Source organism: Myotis myotis, unplaced genomic scaffold (assembly GCF_014108235.1).
Source record: "Myotis myotis isolate mMyoMyo1 unplaced genomic scaffold, mMyoMyo1.p scaffold_m19_p_40, whole genome shotgun sequence".
In the NCBI taxonomy this organism is placed as follows: domain Eukaryota; kingdom Metazoa; phylum Chordata; class Mammalia; order Chiroptera; family Vespertilionidae; genus Myotis; species Myotis myotis.
Genome location: NW_023416347.1, coordinates 663,474 through 687,355, shown reverse-complemented (window position 1 = coordinate 687,355; position 23,882 = coordinate 663,474). Strand labels below are relative to the sequence as shown.

Below are 23,882 nucleotides of genomic sequence, written 5' to 3'. Positions count from 1 at the left end.
GAAGTGCCTGTGATTGTTGTTTTGTGAGCATTTTCACACCCTTAGCAACATTAGCACTCTGGATGGCCTCTTTATGTTTTAAGATTGTGCTAATCGCCAGCAAACGAAAGCATTCTCTCCTTTGCTTGTTGCCTGCTAGACGCTTTTTGTCCTGCTGAGGTATCAGCATGAAAGGGTTGTCAGGTCAAAAACTGAAGTTTTGGTCGACAACTGAGACATTTTTGTCTGAACAACTTGGTTGAGAACTGAATTGTTTGAGATGGGAGAGGTTTGAAAAACGAGGTTTGACTGTATGAATATTTAGTATTCCCTGATGAATTAGTTCTAGATCATTATTTTTAAAAATATATTTTTATTGATTTCAGAGAGGGAGAGAGAGATAGAAACATCAATGATGAGAGAGAATCATTGATCGGCTGCCTCCTGCATGCCCCACAATGGGGATCGAGCTCACAATGGGGCTTATGGCCTGACCAGGAATTAAATCTTGACCTTCTGTTTCATAGGTCAATGCTCAACCATGAGCCACACCCACTGGGCTCTAGATCATTATCTTAAAGTATATGTAATTGTTCTTATATTACCATTCAGGGAAATATAGCAGATTTATATGATTTCACAATAGAAAAGCAATTAGAGTTAATACAGTAACATATAGGTAAAGAAACTGAAGCCTCCCTAGCTGGTTTGGCTCAGTGGGTAGAGTGTCGGCCTGTGGACTGAAGGGTCCCAGGTTCGATTCCAGTCAAGGGCACATGCCCGGGTTGTGGGCTCGACCCCCAGTAGGGGGTGTGCAGGAGGCAGCCAATCAATGATTCTCTTATCATTGATGTTTCTATCTCTCTTTCCCTCTCTTCCTCTCTGAAACCAATAAAAATAAAAACATTTAAGAAAAAGAGAGAAGGAAAGAAACTGAAGCCTTATCGTGAGTATAGGGTGCTGTGACTCAAAGTTATGTAGCTCTTCAGGACTGGGGTTGGGATTAGGGTCCGGCGTGGCTCCAGCTGTGGGTGAGAGAGTTTTTTGGACATCTAAATTTTTGTTGGGTCCAAAGGTTTGTGTTTTTTGTGTTTTTTTTTAAGAGATTTCAGTCTTTTTTTTTTCTTTTTTAATATATTTTATTGATTTTTTACAGAGAGGAAGGGAGAGAGAGAGTTAGAAACATCGATGAGAGAGAAACATCGATCAGCTGCCTCCTGCACATCTCCTACTGGGGATGTGCCAGCAACCCAGGTACATGCCCTTGACCGGAATCGAACCCGGGACCCTTGAGTCCGCAGGTCAATGCTCTATCCACTGAGCCAAACCGGTTTTGGCGGGTCCAAAGGTTTTTATGTGTAGAGATGATCACTTAACTTCTTTATTTTAAAACTTCAATCATAAAGTTCAGAAACCAATCAATTAAACTTTGATAATTAAAACAGACTTGCTAGTTCAGTAAGTACACTAGGAAGTAAATTGCATTTATTTTCAGCAGACTCTCAGAGGTGGGGCCTGAGAGCCTGTGTTTCTAACAGCTTCCGGATGATGCTAGTGTCTCTGGACCACACTTTGAGCAGCAAGGGCTGACCAAGATTGCCGCAGGACAGAAAAGGGACTTTTCAGTGCCTTGTTTGTCTGAGAGCCCAATGTTACCCACATTTTTCATTGGTGGGGTCATGTGAATTATCCAGCAAACTGTCATGTGAGCCTCTTGTTCCTGCCAAGTGAGTCATTTGAACTGAGCCGGTTCATTTACTGGAAAAGACCCAGCTTCGCTCCAACACAAAGGGCCAGTGTACTGTGCCAGCATGGTTTGCACAGGGAAAACACTTATGATGAAGTGATAGGATCACAGTGATGTTTACCAGAGATCATGCCAGACTCTTAAGTAGCAGTAATGGATTCCCTAGGAAATTGATGCTGCCTGTATAATCTGAGTGGCTGAAGTATTGCTATTCTAGTTAAAGTAATTTTTACAAAAACTTGTTTTTCCTAGAGTGAAAGATGAATTTTTACATGAACACTGAAAATACAGTTGAGTTCGCCATTTAAAATATTTGCTCATATTAGAATTTTAATTGTTAAAAATGTACTGTGTTTTTTTTATATATTTTTAAATACATGAACTGTGATCCTAAGGCAGGATTCGACACTAGAAGGAAAAGTGTTGTAAAAAAAGATACTGGGTCAGTTGACAAAAAATGAATACAGGTAGTAGGATAAAAATATTGTATTGTTATTTACCAAAGTTAGCACTAATAACAGGATATCCCTATTCTTAGGAAATACACACTGATGTGTTTAAGGGTAAGAGTTATGATGCATGTAATTTATTATAAAACTAGAGGCCTGCTGCACAAATTCGGGGCTGTCTTGCCCAATCCCGATCAGGCCGATTGGGGCCGCAGGAGGGCTCCAGGGCATGTCCGGCCCACTCGCCCAGTCCCGATTGGCCGGACCCCAGCAGCAAACTAACCTACCTACCAGTTGGAACATCTGCCCCCTCGTGGTCAGTGCGCATCATAGTGACTGGTCAAGTGGTCGACCAAATGGTCTACTGATTGGTAGGACACTTAGCATATTAGGCTTTTATATATATAGATGGGCCAGACACCCCCCCTTATGTATAAACATACACGTATATGTAATATACATAGCCTCCTTTCTAATACATTACTTATTTTGATCATTAATGAACCCTCTAGGTTACATAAGGTAGACATTATCATCCCATGTATGTAGACATATATACACAATTTATTTTATTATACATATTTGTGTTTCTATTTAGGGCTAAAATTTATTAAAACTTCGACGAAGCAAATTAATGTAAACAGACTTGGTATATAATCTAAGAAGAAGATTTATAAACATATTTGAATATTCTATAACTTCAAGAAATGTTCTACTGATTAAAAATATATGTTTATATTTATATACAGTGGGGCCTTGACTTAGGAGTTTAATTCATTCCGTGATGGAGCTCATAACTCAAATTACTCGTATGTCAAATCACTGTGACGTTCGCTGCGCCAACTAGCGGTGGGGTATCTGAAGCTGGCTCATATGTAACCCGAATTTTAGCTCGCAACTCAAAGCATAAAATCGGCCGAGAGACAGCTCGTATCTCGGAAAAACTCGTTAGTCGGGACACTCGTAAGTCAAGGCCCCACTGTAAATAAAATTATGAATCATATATTAGAGATACATTTAAGATTTAAGCCAGTGTGTTTAATGTATTCATTTCTGCCCCTTAAAACACAGATAACTTTTTTTTAAAGATATATTTTATTGATTTTTTTACAGAGAGGAGGGGAGAGGGATAGAGAGCTAGAAACATCGATGAGAGAGAAACATTGATCAGCTGCCTCTTGCACGCCCCCTACTGGGGATGTGCCCTTGACCCGAATCGAACCTGGGACCCTTTAGTCCACAGGCTGACGCTCTATCCGCTGAGCCAAATTGGTCAGGGCAACACAGGTAACTTTTTAGTTTAGAGATGTGATTCATTTGTTCAGTAGCATCTGAGTTATTGAATCCTTTGAAAATGAATTTTACTTTAAAATTAAATGAAGAGTCATCAGCTACACCAAATAATGGTGTCATTTATGGTGTGGCTAACTAATTGGCAGACTTCTCAGCAGGTTTCTGCATCATCCAGCATGAGCACCTCTGAGCATCTGGTGTTTGTCCATGCTGTTCAATTAAACAGCTGACGCTAGGTCAGGATGAAAGACTGGCATACAATCATCACATGTCCTTTTTCAGTGTTACGGCTTTTAAAAATATCACTTGAGTTTAGATTTCACTCCCTGTCCCTCCAGCTTTTTAACTTTAAAAAAAATGTATAATATGCATCCTGATAAAACACATCCTGATAAATCTTGACTTCTGACTTTTTTTTAAGTATATTTTTATTGATTTCAGAGAGGAAGGGAAAGGGAGAGAAACATCAATGATGAGAGAGAATCACTCATTGGCTGCCTCCTGCATGCCTCCCACTGGGGATCAAGCCCACAACGCCGGGCATGTGCCCTTGACCAGAATTGAACCCAGGACCCTTTAGTCCGCAGGCCGACACTCTAGCCACTGAGCCAACTAGGGCAACTTCTGACTTCTTAAAGACTAGATTAGCTTTGCTGGAATCATGCAGTCTCTACTGTTTTGTTCAATATATATTGTGGCTTCTTTTATCATTAAGTTTGTGGGATTCAGTCATATTGTTATGAGAAGTTGTAGCTTTTCATTCTCGTATAAATTCCATCATTAAAGTATGTCAGTTCATTTACTTGCTCTTCTGTTGTTAGGTATGTTGTTGTTTCTTTATTGTTGAAACTATTACAGATGTCCCCATTCCCTTCCCCATTGACCCCTTGGCCCCACTCAGGTTCCCAGAGCTTCCATGCTCTAAAATTCTTGTACTTTATTCTCTTCCACTAATCAAAACGAGAAAAGGGGAAAAAAATCTGGTCTGTTTGTACCAGTATGCTTGACCAAAGTTGATATTATTGTTTAGTGAAAAGATCATAAAAAATGTGGCTTTAGCCCTAGCTGGTTTGGCTCAGTGGATAGAGTGTCAGCCTGCAGACTGAAGGGTCCCAGGTTCGATTCTGTCAAGGGCACATGCCCACGTTGCGGGCTCGATCCCCAGTGGGCGGCGTGCAGGAGGCAGGCAATCAGTGACTCACTCTCATCATTAATGTTTCTATCTCTTTCTCCCTCTTTCTCCTTCTCTGAAATCAATAAAAAATATTTTTTTAAAAATGTGGCTTTACATATTAGCTTTGCAACATAACTAGCTTCATATTTATAAGGCAAGTCAGAACACCCCTCTGAGCCTCTGTGTCCTCATCTGGCAGATGGGATAAAAATGTCTCCCTTATGTGGCATAGGGCGTTCATTAAGGATTAAAATAAGTAGTGCATAAGAAAGTAGGCAGTGTATACATAAGCATATGAAAATATAGATAACAGGGCTGGTAGTGGTGATGTGAATTTGTTATCTCAGCAAGACACTTGTTCTTTTAGCTTTTCATTTCTAATTGTGGAATGAAAAGTTTTAAGAATATATAGATGTAACTATATTTTAAGTAGGTGTTTTTACATAATCAGCAATTACAACTGTTTATAGTATTAACTTTGAATATGCACAGCCTGAAGATAAAGAAATTATGGAAACAAAATAATTGTGGTTTTATGTGTTTAGGCGCGACTATTTGATGAGCCTCAGCTTGCTAGTCTTTGTCTAGATACAATAGACAAAAGCACGATGGATGCGATAAGTGCGGAAGGATTTACTGATATCGATATAGGTAAGTTCACATGGAATTAAATTTTACCTGTAAGTACATAATGCCTTACCAGTCAGCCTTGGGGGACAAGCTGTTTTTTGATTAGGTGTTTTTTTCCAAATGATTTATTCTACCCCTTAAAAATTTTACTTTATTTTGGTGAGATATTCCTAAAAGTCTTAAGTACCCCATTGCCTTTTAAAAGATGTCAAAGCAAATAAATATTCATTGACTGTTCACATATGCATGACATTATACTAGGGTCCTGTAAAAAAAAAAAAAAGAATTACAAAGACAGGTAAGATACAATTTTTCTTAAGAAAACCATCATCTAATTGGAGAATCAAGGAAACAAATATGTGAACGTTAAGATTTAAGACATTAATAGAAAAGATGGCAAAGGACAAAATGTGATTTTTTTTTTGCCTTTCTTTAACTAGATATATAGAAAATAATTACAATGGAAATTCAAAACATGAAGAGGTTACCTCAAACTGGAGTAGAGTTAGGAAAATCTTGACAGAGGAGGTCCTGATAATGACTGTTTGTGTAAGGAAGAGGGGAGGGCATGAGAGGCAAGAAGTACCACGTGAAGACATATGTAAAGGAAGGGAAAGGCAAGGCAGATTATGTTAAACAAATACTTGGATCTACAATGAATGCATAGATCATTGCAGAATATAATTTAAAAAAAGAAAGTATAGAGTCTATAGTTTTAAGTATCACCTATTTTTATTGAGATTTGACAATATAAGCAAGTTGGTCTGTATTGTTTTGTTATAGAGCAAGATATTCCTCATTTATTTTTATGTTTGTTTTTTTACCTGTAGACACACTCTGCGCAGTTCTGGAAAGAGACACACTTAGTATTAGAGAAAGTCGGCTTTTTGGAGCTATTGTACGATGGTCAGAAGCAGAATGTCAAAGACAACAGTTGCCTGTGAGTTTTGAAAACAAACAGAAAGTTCTAGGAAAAGCTCTGTCCTTGATCCGGTTCCCACTGATGACCATTGAGGAGTTTGCAGCGGGTAAGGCATAACTTGACCAAAGTCTAATTTTTAAAAATATATTTTTATTGATTTCAGAGAGGAAGGTAGAGGGAGAAAGAGTCATTGATTGGCTGCTTCCTGCAAACCCCCTCACTGGGGATTGAGCCCGCAACCCTGACATGTGCCCTTGACCAGAGTTGAACCTGGGACCCTTCAGTCTGCAGGCTAGCACTCTATCCACTGAGCCAAACAAGCCCGGGTGATCAAACTCTATTAGAAACTGTTTCAATGGTTAGTCAGCCAGTCTCCCTGTGTGAGAGAGGAAAATAAGCTATTAATTACTGAGGACTGGTCACTCTTCTAGTTACATGATATATGTGTGTATGTCTGTGTTTATAATTTTATGTAATTCTCCTAATAGTCCTTTAAGATAATATTATAGATTACTAGAGGCCCGGTGCACCGAGGGGTGGGGGGGTCCCTCAGCCTGGCCTGCACCCTCTCGCAGTCCAGGAGCCTTCAGGGGATGTCTGACTTGCCTCTCACCGTCCGGGACTCCTCGCTCCTTACCACCCACCTGCTCGCTGCTCCTTACCATTCGGCTTGCTGTTCCTTAGTGCTGCTGTAGAGACGGGAGAGGTTCCCACCACCGCCGCGGCACTCACCAGCCATGAGCCCAGCTTCTGGCTGAGTGGTACTCCCCTTGTGGGAGCGCACTGACCACCAGGGGGCAGCTCCTCCATTGAGCGTCTGCCCCCTGATGGTTAGTGCGCATCATAGCGACCGGTCGTTCTGTTTGTTAGCTGTAACAGTCACTTAGGCCTTTATTATATAAACTAGAGGCCCGGTGCACAAAAATTTGTGCACTGGCGAGGGAGGGGGGTAGGGGAGTGTCCTTTAGCCCCACTTGTGTCCTCTAACAGTCTGGGACCCCTCAGGAGATAACCACCTGTTGGCTTAGGCCCGCTCCCTGGGTGGCAGATGGCAGGCCCGATCCCTCGGTGCCTACCCCACCTCCCTGGGTCGCGCACACGGCAGGGCCGATCCGGGGGTTGGGGCGCCACCCTAGGTTGCGCACACGGCAGGGCCCATCCAAGGGTTGGGGCGCTGCCCCGGTTCGGATTGCACACGGGACGCCCGGATGGAGGCCGAGCGGGCTGGCCGATCGCTGCTCCACTGCCTGGCCACCCCGGGTTGGGTTGCACATGGACGCCCGCCGCCCCAGGTTGCAGATAGCAGGCCCAGATGGCAGCAGGGCAGGCGGGATGGCGCTGTCCCGCTCTGCCTGCAGTCAAATTAGCCGCCATCTTTGTTGGTGGTTATTTTGCATATCACGCTGATTAGCCCATAGGAGGTGTAGCAAAGGTACGGTCAATTACCATGTTTGTCTATTATTAGATAGAATATATGTCTTAAATTTTACATATATTTATAATATATTTAAAATGTATGTGTTTTATGGGTTAGACCACTGAACTTGAGAGTGGTTAAGTACTTTGCTCAAGGTTATAATGCTTCTAAAACACCTGAAATTTCTGTGTAACTATTTTTTTAAAATATTTTTTTATTTATTTCAGAGAGGAAGGGAGAGGAAGAGGGAGATGGAAACATTAATGATGAGAGAGAATCATTTCTTGGCTGCCTCCTGCATACCCCCCACACTGGGGATCGAGTCTGCAATTCAGGCATGTGCCCTGACCGGGAATCGAACCGTGGTTGATGCGCAACCACTGAGTATGCTGGCTGGGCTCTGTAACTCTTTAGTCTCTTAGCAGCTTCTTTCTGCTTGGTTTCTTTGTCTCAGATTCCTCTTGTTTGTGCATACCTTAGGAATCAGCAAATACAGAAATTATGCACAAAATGTTGGTCTTGTCTCTCCATTTGATCCTTTCTATGAAATCATTTGGTTTGAATTCCAATTTTTGTCTCCTCAGTCAAATGAGGCCTGCCATAGTTTCTAGGTTGCCAGTTTCTCCTTGGCCTTATGCCCCATGAAGCAAATCAGCAAATATCCCATGGGGAGAAAGTGGTGACAGGTACAGAGCTTCTCACTATATTTCCCTTCTCAAGCACTGACAGCCTCAGTTCTCTGTTAACTTGAAGTAGCTATTGTATGTATTTTATCCACAGTTCTCTGGCATAGGTTGTTCCATCCTACAGGCTTCTTAATATTTTTAGTAGTCAAATAATTCATTTTCCCAAATTATCTCTCTATTTCTAAAAATGTTTTTATGGAGAGTTTCCTTTATTTTCTTTATTTTGCTATGGTGTATGCTTTCTTTTCTATCTAGAGATTTGGAAATTACACATTTTGCATTTACCCCCCCCCCCCCACCTCAATTTTCCATCCTATATAATAAAGAGGTAATATGCAAATTAATCCTCACACCCTCACAAGATGGCTGCCTACGACCAGGCCAGCAGGGGGGTTAGTGAGGGACGACCAAACGACTGAACAAGCAGGCTGTGTGGGGCCACCAGGCGAGGGAGGGGGGGGGGGGGGCAGTAAGAGGCGACCAGGCCAATGGGGGGCAGTTGGGGGCAATTAGGCTGGCGGGGGGGGGGGGCGGGGCAGTGAGAAGTGACTAGGCTGGCGGGAGTGGGAAATTGGGGGCAACCAGGCCAGCAGAGGGGGGCATTTGGAGGCAATGAGGCCAACAGGGGGGGCAGTAAGGGGTGACCAGGCCAGTGGGGGGGTGGCAGTTAGGAGTGACCAGGCCGGCAGGGAGGGCAGTTAGTGGCAACCAGGCCAGCACACAGAGGCAGTGAAGGGCGATCAAGCTGGCAGGAGGGGGCAGTTAGGGACGACCAGGCTGGCAGGCAGGTGAGTGATTAGGAGCCAGCGGCCCAGGATTATGAGAGGGATGTCGAACTGCTGGAAACTCTCCATAAAAACATTTTTAGAAATAGAGAGATAATTTGGGGAAATGAACTATTTGACTACTAAAAATATTAAGAAGCCTATAGAATGGATCAGGCTGGATCGGGCCTAAACCAGCAGTGGACATCCCCCAAGGGGTCCCGGATTGGAGAGGGTGCAGGCTGGGCTGAATTTCATGCACTGGGCCTCTATTTAATAATAAAACAATATTTATTGACCTTCCCTATTTAAAACAAGAATGTTAGGATGGTGTGTTCTTCCTTTCAGCCTTTCCAAACCACTTTATGGTACCTGATTTCTCTTTCTCTCTCTCTCTCTCTCTCTCTCTCTCTCTCTCTCTCTCTCTCTCTCTCTCTCTTTTTCTCTTTCTCTTTCTCTCTCTCCCACTCTTTTTCTCTCCATACTACAATAACACAATTACTATATTAGACATCGTTCTAGGTTGTTTTGCTTTTAGTGTTCATCACCAGTTCTTCTAGGAGAGAATTTCTTATGTTGTTTATTTTGACTCACTCTCTGTTAACTAGCCTGTGTCTCCAATAACTTTCTTTAGGTAGGTATCTGGTACATGTCTGAGAATGTTTTTTCATGATCTGAAGACTTTTTTTCAACAAAGGAAATTTTATTAAAGTCTTGAATTATGACATCTTACTTCTTATTGTTAGTTCTTTGGGAACATTAGTAATGTTTAAAAATCAGGGTTTTTCATTAAAAACTGAATTTATGGCTTCCTAAACCAAATTTCTAGCTTATCAATTTTTTTTTTATAGTTTAAAAATTTATAATTTAGTTTTGTAGTCTCATTTAGATTGTTTTTAACCAGCCTTGGGAGGGATCTCCTGGCCTCTTTTATGAGGAGTAGCCTTTATTTATTCTTGGATAAGTTGAAACTGTTTGGAATTTTTCTGTTCTCAGAAACATTGTATGGGGAAACCATAAGATATATGATATGCGGCTTCCCCAGCTCTTCCCATTTTAGCTCCTGCCCTCTGCTAATTTCTGAACCCCAGAATGAAAGCACTATCCTATTTCCACTTCTAAATATATTCCATTGTTCAGATTATACCCTCAGACAGGTACTAGGTGGGGAACAGAGAAGTAACATTGGCTCTGGCTTACCCGTAGGGAATGACTCTTTCTGGTAAACGAAAGCCTGTGGTACTCGGAGGAGGGGAGTGGATAGAAAAATCCAGGCTTTCATCGAAGCTTTGATTAATGATTTTAACACGTACGTTTATGTGGTTAACATGTAGGTTAACCTCAAATGGATTTTATTTGTATTTCTACAGGTCCTGCTCAGTCTGGAATTTTGTCAGATCGTGAAGTGGTAAATCTTTTTCTTCATTTTACTGTCAATCCCAAACCCCGAGTAGACTACATTGATCGACCGAGATGCTGCCTCCGCGGAAAGGAATGTTGCATCAATAGGTTCCAGCAAGTAGAGAGCCGTTGGGGCTACAGTGGGACGAGCGATCGAATCAGGTATCTGTCACACTGTACGGACGCCATGGTGGGCTGGGCGGCTTTTATCCCCATATTGTGGGAGATAATGAACCAACATCTTATTTTATACTATAAGAATCACACAGGCAGTGAGGCGTATGGTCTTCTCACTGAATTACGAGGAAACAAGTAATGTAGGAGGGGTTGGGCCGGGCCTTCTGTTACATGAGTTCTGCTTGGCTTGCCGCTGCGGGTGAGCCGCGGTCGAGACATTAATTGGTCAGACACTGTGTTTACAGTCTTAGGGCTACAATTTATTTTCTCTGTTTAGTGTGAGTTTTTTTCTTTGCACAGACATTGCATGGGAAATATCTCAGTGTAGCAAAAAAGAAGAAAAAAAAAAGAAAATATCTCAGTATACATTTGTAAAAGCTTTGAAAGGGAAAATAATCTTAAAAGATTCAGGTGTATAATCCTGTTAGGAAGTTATCTTTGTTTTATTGTGTTTCTTTAGGTTAAATGTCAAAATTGAATAAGTACCAATTTTCCTAAAACATGCCTTTGGATTTTCACTTATTGAATAGCACTTTTATATAAAACTAGAAACTCATAACAAGTTTGCCAAATGTGGGACTCCCAGGGGGAGAGGACCCTTGTAAATAATTGGAATAAGATGGAAATTAACGCATTTGTGGATTATTTAGCAATCATTCACAACGAGAATACTGTATCTGAAACTCATAATAAAAGACAAAGTAGACAGTGTCACAAAAAGAAAGTCATAAAAACTACTTTTACTAAATAAATTATAGTAGAAATCATTTAAGCATTCAATTCAAGTAGCTAGAAAATGAATAGCAAAAAAAGAAAAGAGAGAAAGGAGATAGGTAAATATAGAAATTAATGAATTAAAAATAATAGAATTGATAAACCATTAGCGGGTTCCTTAAAAGACCAATAAAATAAATAAACCTCTGGCAAAGGTAGTGAAGAAAACAAGCGTACATTTAGAAATAATGGGAATATAATCAGATACTGAGAAGATTTTAATTTTAATTCTGGGTTTACTCTGTGCTAATAAATTGAACATCTTGATGGAATGGATCATTTTATAGGCAAATATAATTTATCAAAATTGACTGAAGAAGAAAGCCTGAATAGACCCATTACCATGGAAGGAATTAAAAGTTATCAAAGAACTGTCCCTTCACAAGGTGGTTTTTACAGGTGAGTTTTATCAAAACTTCAAGGAACAAATTGTTTCCTTGAGCATTAAAAGAAGAAAATGCTTATTGGTTAATTATTGAAAGAAATATAAACCTCACAGAGGAATCTGACAAGACATAAAATTTGTAGATCAATCTCACTTACATAGAAGAAATTCTGTGTAAAATATTAGTATATTGACTCTGACAGTACCTTGGACAAATAATACTGTGTGAGCAAATAGGGTTTATTTGTAGATTGAAAGAATGGCTCAACATTAGGGAATATATTAATATAACCCACCACAGTAGCACATCAAAGAAGAAAAACAGTTTGCTGATTTCAGTAGTTGTCAAAGACTTTTGATAAAATTGCACCTTTGTTCCACATAGAATCATTAATACTAGGTCTCAAAGAACACTGCTTTAAGATGATAGACCAGCCGTGGGCAAACTACGGCCTGCGGGCCGCATCCGGCCCGTTTGAAATGAATAAAACTATTGAAAAAAAAGACCGTACCCTTTTATGTAATGATGTTTACTTTGAATTTATATTAGTTCACACAAACACTCCATCCATGCTTTTGTTCCGGCCCTCCGGTCCAGTTTAAGAACCCATTGTGGCCCTCGAGTCAAAAAGTTTGCCCACCCCTGTGATAGACTATTAAAACCTCAAGAAAGGATGCTTGCTAACCTTGCTGTTTTCAGCAGTGTTCAAGTCTCATGGCTATAAACACGTGTCTCACCACGTGAATTCTGACAGGACACTTGAACGCTGATCGGGACTTGTTTGGGGAGACTGTCCTAAGCACTGCAGTAAGTCCGGTGTCCCTGGCCCCGCCAGCAGTGCCCTTTTGTAAAAGCCAAAGCCTCCTTGTGGCTTTGGAGAACAGCTGGTCCATCTGAACAGCCTCAGCATCAATAAAAATGTGTTAGAGCCAATAAAAGAATAGTGACCACTTATAAAATACGCATGCAGAAAGCAGTGATGTTCCTATATGTCATCAAAATTCAGTTACGGATGGTTGATTTGGTTCACAACAATGTGAATGCACTTAATGCCACTGAATCCTACACTTACCAGTAAAATGGTTAAGATGGTATATTTTGTTATATATTTTGCCACAATAAAAAAGTTTAAAGTGTTTACATTTTCAGTTACAATATCAAGTAAAAACAGATTCCACTTAAAATAGTAACAAATGCCTGGCTGATATGGCTCAGTGGTTGAGTGTTGACCTACGATCCAGGAGATCATGGTTCGATTCTGGGTTACAGGCTCAATCCCCAGTAGGGGGTGTGCAGAAGGCAGCCGATCTATAATTTTCTCTCATCATTGATATTTCTGTCTTTCTCCCCCTCCCTTCCTCTCTGAAATCAATAAAAAAATATTTTTTTTAAATAGTAATATATAACAAAGTAATGGGATTAAATCCTATAAGAAATGTACAGTATAGCACCTTTAGAAAGAACTGGAGACCTTTGACTGGACACAGACAGTGTCTTTCCAAACTAACTAGCGTATCAGAAGTCACATGTTTTTGTTGGGGAAGGCTGGCCTGGCAGAATTATCCTAATGGTTATCTGGAAGAGTACGTGGTTCATTTTAAAGAAGAGTGGTATGGGTCAGACATAAAACTATAGTACGCTAGTGTTGTATGGAAGATACTACGGAGTTTAGAAACTAGTCTAACATAAATGAGCATCTGAGGGAAAGATTAACCACCGGGAAAATAAAGTTAGATCCTTACTGATTCCATCTACCAATAATTGTATAAATTAAAATTTTAACATTACAAATACAAAGCCATGCAGTGCTAGAACAGGGGACTGTTTATTTATTATGAGAAGAGATAGGCCTCTTTAATCTTGGCATAAATCATAATTTGGCTACAAAGAATTAAAAATTTTTATGTCCAAAACCACCATAAAGTCAAAAGATAAATGACAAATGGGAACCTTTTTGTCATGGATATTACTGACAAAGCATAAGTAGCTATGTAACATAGTCTTTCAAAGAAAAATGGGAAAAGAACATGAGTATTTCATTAAAGAGAAAATCCAGTAGACAGTAAGCATGTGAGCAAATATAGCAACTCTAATTAATAGAGCGATCTGAATATAATGTGTTAATCATCAATTTCTCAACACCAAAAAGAAATGGAAATACTCATGGTTGTTGAGAGAGAGGTAGAAATGATTTTAATTTCTTGTGTATGTAGGGTGTTGTAATCAATTTGATAATGTTTAGCTAGTGCCTTAAGAATATGCCTTTCATTTTCCCCAGTTTTCTATTTCCAGGAATTTATTCTCAGGAAATAATTAAGACGACAAAATGATCATCGTGGCATCCTATATAATAAAAGGCTAAGATGCAAATTGTCCCCTTGACCAGGAGTTCGGGAGTTTGACCAGGGGGCAGGGCCGGCCCATCAACCACCTGCGTCCCCTCCCCCTGGCTGGATAGGCCCGATCGGCCGATCAGGGCAAGCTGGCTGGACCCCACCCATGCACAAATTCATGCACCGGGCCTCTAGTTGTTACATAATAACAGACCCTGCTAGATTATCTAACAAGCGGGGTTATTTAAATAGAATGAATTGGTACTCATCTTTTACCTTTATATTAAAAAGAAGATATAAAAATATGTATATTCTGACATGATTTTAAAAACAATCTATAATAATAAAAGAATGATATGCTAATTAGACCGGACATCCTTCCAGACGACCTGCTGGATGAAGCTGGGGCTGTGAGGGAAGCCCGAGTCCCTGGTGCCGGCTGGTCCTGGATGCCAGAGGGAAGCTGGTGCTGGCAGCCAGGGGAGGGAAGGCCTACTCTTGCACGAATTTTGTGTATCAGGCCTCTAGTACATATATATTCATAGAAAAGAATCTTTCCTATTTAAAAAAAGAGTGAAAAGGGAATGTGCCAAAGGGTAAATGGGGGTTCTCTCTGGTGGATTCAGGGATCTTTTAAATTTTTCCTCTTGCTTATTTAACTGCATTTTCTATTTTTTGAAAAAGAGACTACATTGTTTTTTTATAATAAGAAAAAAGTGTATAAATAAGACATTAAGAGTTGTTCCAGGTAGTCCCCATCTGTCCTGGGGGTTTAACATAGTGGTAAGAAATGGGCTTTAGTGGAGACCTGGATCTGTGTCCCAGCTCCGCCACAGGTTCTGATCCAGGCAAGTTGGTTTCTCTAAACTCCCGTTTCTTTAGCTATAAAAACAGCGGATAATAAAAGTAATCCCGTGTTACTTAGTTTGTAGAGCTGTTATGATGATTAAAGGAAGTAACTCATGTGAAGAACTGAAGCTCAGTACCGGCACAGGAAGTTTTCTGAGCTGGTGGTTTTAACTGTTAGGACCAAACTGGACCTGCTGATCGTTGTAGTGTGAAATCTCATTCGGCTTCACCTGTTAATTAGGTGCTGTCCCCAGCCCTTTGCTTCCTTCACAGCTCTTATCACCATTCATAATGATTTATTCCTTTATTTGTTTATTACCAGTGTCCTTTATTAGGCCGTAGTGTCGGGGTAGAGACTGCCTTGTTGGCCATCATTTCCCAGTGCCAGGTTGTCAATGTGACGTCCTCAGATAATATTCATTGTGCTAATGCTTGTCGTCGTTCGGAGTGCTGTTGTTCAGGCCTGGTGACCCATACATCTGTTCATGAAGGTGTACAAACATATTTGGACAAAAATCACTGTTACAACAAGAGTGGGTATTTAGGTTAAATAAATTCATTTGACCGAAAGGAAACAGGTTCTACTTCAGTTTTCATTAAGTTAACATTTACTCTAGAACAGCGGTCGCCGACCTTTCGAACCTCGCGGACCACCAGTGGTCCGCGGACCACTGGTTGGCAACCGCTGCTCTAGAGTTTGTTTTTTATTTTTGTAAACAGATGGTATTTCCAAGGATGTCTAATTTGTGATAATTTTTCTTTTTTCTGAGCAAAATTATACATTCTGGGTAACACTTTAAAAAGTTTATAAGCCTTTAGAACAGGGGTGGGGAACCTTTTTTTTCTGCCAAGGTCATTTGGATATTTATAACATCATTTGTAGACCATGTAAAATCATTCACTTAAAAATTGGCCTGCTCGCCGAAACTGGTTTGGCTCAGTGGATGGAGCGTCGGCCTGCGGACTGCAAGGTCCCAGGTTCGATTCCAGTCAGGGGCATGTACCTGGGTTGCGGGCACATCCCCAGTGAGGGATGTGCAGGAGGCAGCTGATCGATGTTTCTCTCTCATCGATGTTTCTGACTCTCTATCTCTCTCCCTTCCTCTCTGTAAAAAATCAATAAAATATATTTAAAAAAAAAAATTGGCCTGCTATATTTGGTCAAACATTTAATTAACTCACGCTAATACCTTGGCAGGGCCAGACCCAATGATATCTCCGGCCTTATGTGGCCCTTGGGCCAGATGTTCCCCACCCCTGCTTTAGAATATGAATTTGTACTGAGTTACGTATGTTATTTTATATTTGGTTCATTCTCTCAGGTTCACAGTTAATAGAAGAATCTCTATAGTCGGATTTGGTTTATATGGATCTATTCATGGTCCCACGGATTATCAAGTGAACATACAGGTATACTTTTCCCCTCACTATATGTCATCTTGAAATATAACAAACTGTAATTTTACCGTAAGATATTATTTTGACAAAATCCAAATTTCGGTATAATTATCAAAGGAATCAGAAAGCCTCTGAGTGGCGTTTTAAGCCTGGAGAGTTCTGTTTTACAGTTGATCTAAAAAATCTGGTTTCAGAAAATGGGAGTCCTGGGGTTCTTCATGGCAGCTTCAGTATGCAAGGAGCTTTCTTTCCTCCAGGACGCCCGTCTAGCAGTCCTTCCTGCTGTGCACCAACCGTCTTAACACACCCCCTGCTTTTCTCACGGCACTTTGAACTCTATGGCTTAAAATGGTCTCATTCCTTCTAACTACTCTCAACACCCTCTGGTTTCTGATTGTCTGACTGCCCTGCCCCATTCCTCAGGCCCGCCCCCCTCACTTACAGATATGACCCTGTTACTTCGTGCGGAAGAAAGTTAAGAACCTCTCCGTTTCCTTCCAATCAGCTGGTGTTCCCCACATTTTTTATTGCACACCCCACTTAGTTGTTTTTGAAACCCATCAACATGTACTTTTATTTATAAACTGTACATACGCAATACTGTACTTATATATTACACATAAATTAAAACACAGAAAATAGAAATGAGAAAAGTAAACAATGATTCGCTCTAGCCTGTTTGGCTCAGTGGATAGAATATCGGCCCACAGACTGAAGGGTCCTGGGTTCGATTGCACTCAAGAGCATGTACCTGGGTTGCAGGCTCTATCCCTGGCCCTGGTCAGGGCTTGTGTTGGAGGCAGCCAATTGATGGGCCTCTCTCACATTAATGTTTCTCTGTGTCTCTCCCCCTCCCTTCTACTCTCAAAATTAATGGAAGAATATCCTCAGATGAGGATTAACAAAAAATAAAAAATTTAATGTTTCAAGCTTTTGTTTATCAGCAGAAAAAACTACCCTCTCTAAAATCTTATTTATATAGTATTCTTTAACAGTAAATACCTTGGTGAACTTTGTGATCAGACTGCATCATTAGGTTTCAAAATATGCAATTCAAAGACCTGGTTCAATGGCAGCTGAAAGATGCCTCCCTGCCTCAAAGAGCCCTTGCTCCAAATGGGAGAACTGCATTATTACCTACTAGTGAAATCTTGCTCATTTTTAAAAAACTATTTTTTTTTTATTAATTTCAGAGAGGAAGGGAGAGGGAGAAAGAGAGACGTCAATGATGAGAGAGAATCATGATAGGCTGCCTTCTGCACAACCCCTACTGGGGATCGAGCCCATAACCCGGGCATGTGCCCTGACCGGGAATTGAACTGTGACCTCCTTGTTCATAGGTCAATGCTCAACCACTGAGCCATGCTGGCGGGGCTCTTGCTCATTTTTTAATCCTATGTGCTATGGTTTATAGTGAAATTTATTTGATAAATTTATATCACTCATCTCAATTTGTCCTTCTTTCTTACAAACCAATTAAAAAGTTACATTTTTAACAAATAGGTTCAAAACCCACTGAACTTGTTTCTTTAAAAGATTTTTAAAGCTGGTTAAAGTTTTTTTCCACTTTTTTTTTGAGTGCAGAAAAGCCATAGAAAATCTCTGAAGGGTATAAAAGATTTTCATGATCACTCTCCATTTAACTTTATTTCCTTATAAATATTAAGTTTCCATGCAATAGGATCGACAAACCCATTTCAGCAGGCTGGATAGTTTGCAGTCCTGGGAAGGAGCCCCATAGTCAGCCTCTGGGATTGTGGAGCCCCTTCCTTCAGTGTCCCTCATGTATTACCAAAGTCACCAGACTCCTTGTGGACAAACTGAGGAGGGCATCAGGGTTCAATGATCCTATATAATAAAAGGCTAATATGCAAATTGACCGAGCAGCAGAACGACCGGTCGCTATGACGTACATTGACCACCAGAGGGCAGACACCACGCAGGAGCTGGCCCCTGGTGGTCAGTGTGCTCCCACAGGGGGAGCGCCACTCAGCCAGAAGCCCTGAGCCAGGCTCATGGCTGGTGAGCGCAGCGGCGATGGCAGGAGCCTCTCCTGTCTCCACAGCAGTTGGACATCCCCTGAGAGCTCCTAGGTACAGGCGGGGCTGAGGGACACACACCCCCAAGTCCATGAATTTTGTGCACTGGGCTTCTAGTAAAGTATAAACACTGAGTAAAATGAATAAAAATAGGACTTTTTCTTATCCCAATGGCTAATCTCAGGCACTGTCCAATAGACCTGCCTGGTTTGTTTTTGCTTTTATTTTTTCAGAGAGGAAGGGCGAGGGAGAGAGAGATAGAAACATCAATGATGAGAATCATTGAGTGGCTGCCTCCTGCACGCCCTACAATGGGGATCGAGCTCACAATGGGGCTTATGGCCTGACCAGGAATTAAACCTTGACCTCCTGGTTCATCGGTCGATGCTCAACCATGAGCCACACCCACCGGGCTGTAAATTCTGTACTGAACTGTGATACACATCCAGAAAAGTGCACATATGTATAAGTGATGCATATGGCTCACTTTTTGTAAACTGAGCACACTTGTGTAGCTAGCAGCCAGATTAAGGACCAGGGCATTACAGTCCCCACGTGTCCCCTCGTGGTCTTTTCCAGTCACTGTCCCTGCAGAGGTGACCACTGTCCTGACCTTACGGCACACGGTGGTCTGGCCTGGCTTACTGTTACTGGTTTTATCTGATGTGGGCAAAAGGCAGCTGTGTGATCCTTGGCCTTGGCACATGCTGTTCCCTTGCATGGGAGACCTTCCTCTTGTTACCCAGTGAGTTCTGACTTGAGTTTTTAAAGCTCATCTCTGGAGTCTCATCCCTTCCTAACAAAATCTGCTGTTCCTCTGTTCAGCCACTTCACCGTTTGCATAGCCCTCCTCGGCAGGCCCTGTGCTGAGGCACTGGTTTTTTTTTGTGTGTTTTTTTTTTTGTTGTTGTTTTTTTATATATTTTATTGATTTTTTACAGAGAGAAAGGGAGAGAGATAGAGAGTTAGAAACATCGATGAGAGAGAAACATCGATCAGCTGCCTCCTGCACACCTCCTACTGGGGATGTGCCCGCAACCCAGGTACATGCCCTTGACCGGAATCGAACCTGGGACCTTTCAGTCCGCAGTCCGATGCTCTATCCACTGAGCCAAACCGGTTTCGGCAAGGCACTGTTTATAGTAACGTCTTCACTGATCGGAAGCCCCTCGAGGGTGTCCCTCAGAGCCTGCACAGGTTGTGGAACTAAAACAGACAAAAATTTCACTAAACAGACAAAAATTTCACATTTTTATTTTTATTTTTTTATCCTCACCCGAGGATCTGTTTTTATTGATTTTTAGAGAGAGAGAGAGGAAGGGAGAAAGAGAAACATAGATGTGAGAGAGAAACATCAGTTGGTTGCCTCTCATACGTGCCCTGACCGGGATCGAACCTGGGTATGTGCCCTGACCAGGAGTTGAACCCACAGGTGTATAGGATGATGCTGCTGCCAACTTAGCCACCCAGCCTGGGCAGTTTTCACATTTTTCATATCCATATATGTGAATACTGCATTTAAGGTCATTTTAATTTCAGTAAAATAACATTTAGATATAGGAAATGCCATGGGAATTTCCGAGGAATGAGACTTAAGCCAGCAAGGAGTAAAGGCTCATTTCCCTCAGCTACCTCAAATCCACGCATTCACCCTAGCTGCTTTGGCTTAGTGGTTTGGCGTCGGCCTGTGGCCTGAAGAGTCCCTGGTTTGCTTCCCATCAAGGGCATATGCCTGGGTTATGGGCTCGATCCCCAGTAGGGTGTGCAGGCGGCAGCCAGTCAGTGATTCTCTCTCATCATTGATTTCTCTTATCTCCCTCTCCCTTCCTCTCTGAAATCAATAAAAATGTATTAAAAAAAAAAAATGATACATTCAAAAAAACCTGTTGCTAAGCCATATATCTTTAATGGAAGCTCCTTTGTCCTGCTGCCACGCTCCCATCCTGGCTGCATGAGTGATAGGCATTTCTTGACAGCATGTCTAAAGCCATCTTTTTGGCGGTTAGAGGCGAGTATAGAAAAATGACAACACACAGCTATAGAGGCCTGTTCTGTTCCTGAGGGCTTTCTACAATTCTTTCCTCTGAGACTTGGTTGTAGTTGGTTTAGCTTAAATGAAATTCTCTTTTGGAAATTACAGATCATTGAATATGAAAAGAAACAAACCCTGGGACAAAATGATACTGGATTTAGCTGTGATGGGAGCGCGAGCACATTCAGGGTCATGTTCAAAGAGCCCATCGAGATCCTGCCCAGCGTGTGCTACACCGCCTGCGCGACCCTCAAAGTAAGTCGTCGGGGTGTCCCGGATGGGGAAGCCGGGCCCAGGGTTCCTCCTGCGTCTCAGCTGGTGACAGTGAGCCCCTCAGGAAGAGGGAGGGCGTCTGGGCAAGGAAGTGCCTCAGCACAGCTCGGCTCTGACAAACGGTTCTTCATCGGGCGAAGCTCTTTGAGCGGGAGAAAAAGTGTTTGGCAGAGATAAAGTAAAACAGCTTTTAAAGATATTTTATTTCACTTTATTGATTTTTTAGATAGAGGAGGGGGGGGGAGAGAGAGAGAGAGAGAGAGAGAGAGAGAGAGAGAGAGAGAGAGAGAGATTGATTTGTTGCTCTACTTACTTGTGCGTTCATTGGTTGCTTCTTGTATGTGCCTTGACTGGAGATCGAGCCTGCAACCTTGGTGATTCAGTACGACACTGTAACCAACTGGGCTACCCGGCCAGGGCATAACTATTTTCTTTTCTCTTTTTTTTTTTAAAATCCTCAACCGAGGATATTTTTCCATTGATTTTTAGAGAAAGATGGAGAGAAACATTGATGTGAGAGAAACACATGGATTGGTTGCTTCCTGCATGAGCCCTGGCCAGAGCCAGGGCCCGGGCCAGGGAGGAGCCCGCAACCGAGGTACATGCCCTTGACCCGAATCAAACTTGGGACCCTTTGGTTTGCAGGCTGATGCTCTATCCACTGAGCCAAACAGGCTAGGGCCGTAACTATTTTCTTAAAACAATATCACTATTCTCTAATAGCTGAGCTCTCTATTCAATAATTTTAATAATTAATTAGCTTTATAGCAACAATACCATTTTCATTAAATGACTTGGCATAAAATTTTATACAGGAGCTATAAGGCAACATAGTAAGTAGATCATCAATCGAATATAAACACCACCTTAAATTGAGTGTATATTAAAGGGAAATGACTAATGAACCTTTTGTTCTCATTTAGGGTCCAGATTCCCACTATGGCACAAAAGGATTGAAGAAAGTAGTGCATGAAACATCTGCTAGCAAGACTGTTTTTTCATTTTTTAGTTCACCTGGCAATAATAATGGCACTTCAATAGAAGACGGACAAATACCAGAAATAATATTTTATACCTAATTTAGCATTATAATACATCTTGGCTAAATTGTACCATACCATCTAATCTCAGCGGCATAAAAATCTGGCCACACAAAAAATTCGAGTGTTATGAATATTTATAATTTTAAGATGAGAAACATTTTAGTTTCTTAGAGGAGATAGATAAATGTTTATTTAAATCTCTGCATAATTTAAAGGCAGATTTTCCATTTTCTTAAAACATTAGGGGAAAAGAAAACTGGGTTTGTTTAAAAAAACACAGCTATTTCAGCTTTATCTTGTACAATTTCATAGATCAACTGACTCATGGTCTTTCAACAGTTTTATAATTGAAAGATTTTTGTTATATAGCTGGTTTGTTTTGTTTGAATTATTTTTAAGGTTACATGAGATGACATGGGCCAGTTTTCCTATAGAATTCCTATTCCTCTAATTTCAGACATTAAGAAAACTGACCTTATATTTGGAGTTTTGAAATACCTGTTTGTTAACATTTGGAATATTGCTAGGAATAGGCCTAATAAATGCCCAAGGAAAATTTTCAGTGCTTTTACAGAAAAGGATATTTTGAAATAGTTTAGTAATGTGCTACATAGTAGAGTTTTAAAACACAAATGGAATTTGTACAAATTCACAATACTGTGATAAAGGATCTGAGGTATCGTCTAAGATTAGATTCTTTATCACTGAACCACACCATTACACCTGTCTGTCTGTAGGGGGATGCTGCCGAGAGTTCCCAAGGTTGAGACGGGGGTGGTGATGATGGTGAGTGGGTAAACACACTCGAGGTCAGCATTGGGGTGACAAGCTTACACGGCACGAAATGGAATGAAATACTAACATTGCTAACAACTACTTTGAAATTTTAAAGATGTCCAACACGCCACTCCTGCTGAAGTGACACCATCTTTTGTCACCTACACACTTGTATCCAAGAAGTCAAACATGTTTAATATTCATGACCTCACACATGTCACAGGAACAGCCGTAATAGGAAGGATAGGAAGTAGATGTGGCAGAATGATATTTATACACTTTTTTATAAAGGAAAATTTTTATATAAATAACATTGTTTTTTCTTTTGAAAACGATTATCTTATAAAAACTTACGTAAAATTAAGTGTAAGTTGTGGAAGATGGTTAAAAATCACAAGTCAAAAAGTACCACTTAAATAGGATTCATTTTTTCAAAGAATAGTAATGAGTATGTAACATTTCTTTCATTGTATTTCATTGTATATTTTTAAGAAGGTCGTGAGGTTGCATGTGGCAGAGGTCCCTTGACATTGCTGAAGAAAAGGGACTTTTTCTCTCCCTGGTTCCATGACCTGATGGATCTAAGCCTGAGTTAACTGGAGTACCTGTGGGAAGTGTGGTCCTGGTTAACCAGCAAACACTGCACCAACCACTGTGGAAAACACTTCTGCCTTAAACAGGATGGTGTACTAGCGATAAGTTCATGTTTTCCAATGTTGGAGGCATTTCAAATGCCTCCAGTATGTTGCACTGAACAGTGATTGTAACTGAAGGTAGCTGTAGCGGAGGCACAAGAAACGGGATTGTTTACTGATATGGGGCATCCCTGGAATTTTTAAAAAAATAAATATTATCCATTTATATTTTTTGTCACTTGTCTTTTTCTTCTAAAAGTTTATTGAAAAGATGCCATTTTGGCACAAGAGTTCTAGTTAATTGATGTTTAACTTTTTTATTTCTTTTAAATATATTTTTATTGATTTCAGAGAGGAAGAGAGAGAGAGAGAGAGAGAAAGAAACATCAGTGATGACAGAATCATTGATGGGCTGCCTCCTGCATGTCCCTACTGGGGATCGAGCCTGCAACCCGGGCATGTGCCCTTGACTGGAATCGAACCTGGGACCCTTCATTCCGCAGGCTGATGCTCTATCCACTGAGCCAAACCAGTTAGGGCAGGTTTAACTTCTTAATTTATAGAAGTAATGCAACACAAATTAAGAATGCCTCGCTGCTGTCGTAAAGCAAGTCATAGGAGCTGCAGCAATGACATCTGCTGTCATCTGTTTCTTGATGAGGTTTTCGTGGCCTCGGTCTAATCTCAGGAGGTAGGAAGTGAAG

At 41.0% G+C, this 23,882-nt stretch overlaps 1 protein-coding gene across 3 annotated transcripts in view; it reads left to right on the top strand.

The window, feature by feature from the left end:
- The window catches only part of BTBD1 (BTB domain containing 1), a 33,190-nt gene extending 9,786 nt beyond the window's left edge, over nucleotides 1-23,404 (top strand). Inside the window, exons 3-8 of one of the 3 annotated variants that reach the window (XM_036306295.1) lie at nucleotides 5,188-5,293; nucleotides 6,103-6,300; nucleotides 10,432-10,624; nucleotides 16,304-16,391; nucleotides 20,559-20,705; nucleotides 21,647-23,404. In XM_036306295.1, the coding sequence (XP_036162188.1) occupies nucleotides 5,188-5,293; nucleotides 6,103-6,300; nucleotides 10,432-10,624; nucleotides 16,304-16,391; nucleotides 20,559-20,705; nucleotides 21,647-21,802 (888 nt within the window). In that variant the 3' untranslated portion in view covers nucleotides 21,803-23,404. The remainder of the gene's footprint in view (nucleotides 1-5,187; nucleotides 5,294-6,102; nucleotides 6,301-10,431; nucleotides 10,625-16,303; nucleotides 16,392-20,558; nucleotides 20,706-21,646) is intronic. The other 2 variants (XM_036306296.1, XM_036306297.1) reach the window with 2 other exon arrangements.
- The last annotated feature ends 478 nt before the right edge of the window (nucleotides 23,405-23,882 follow it).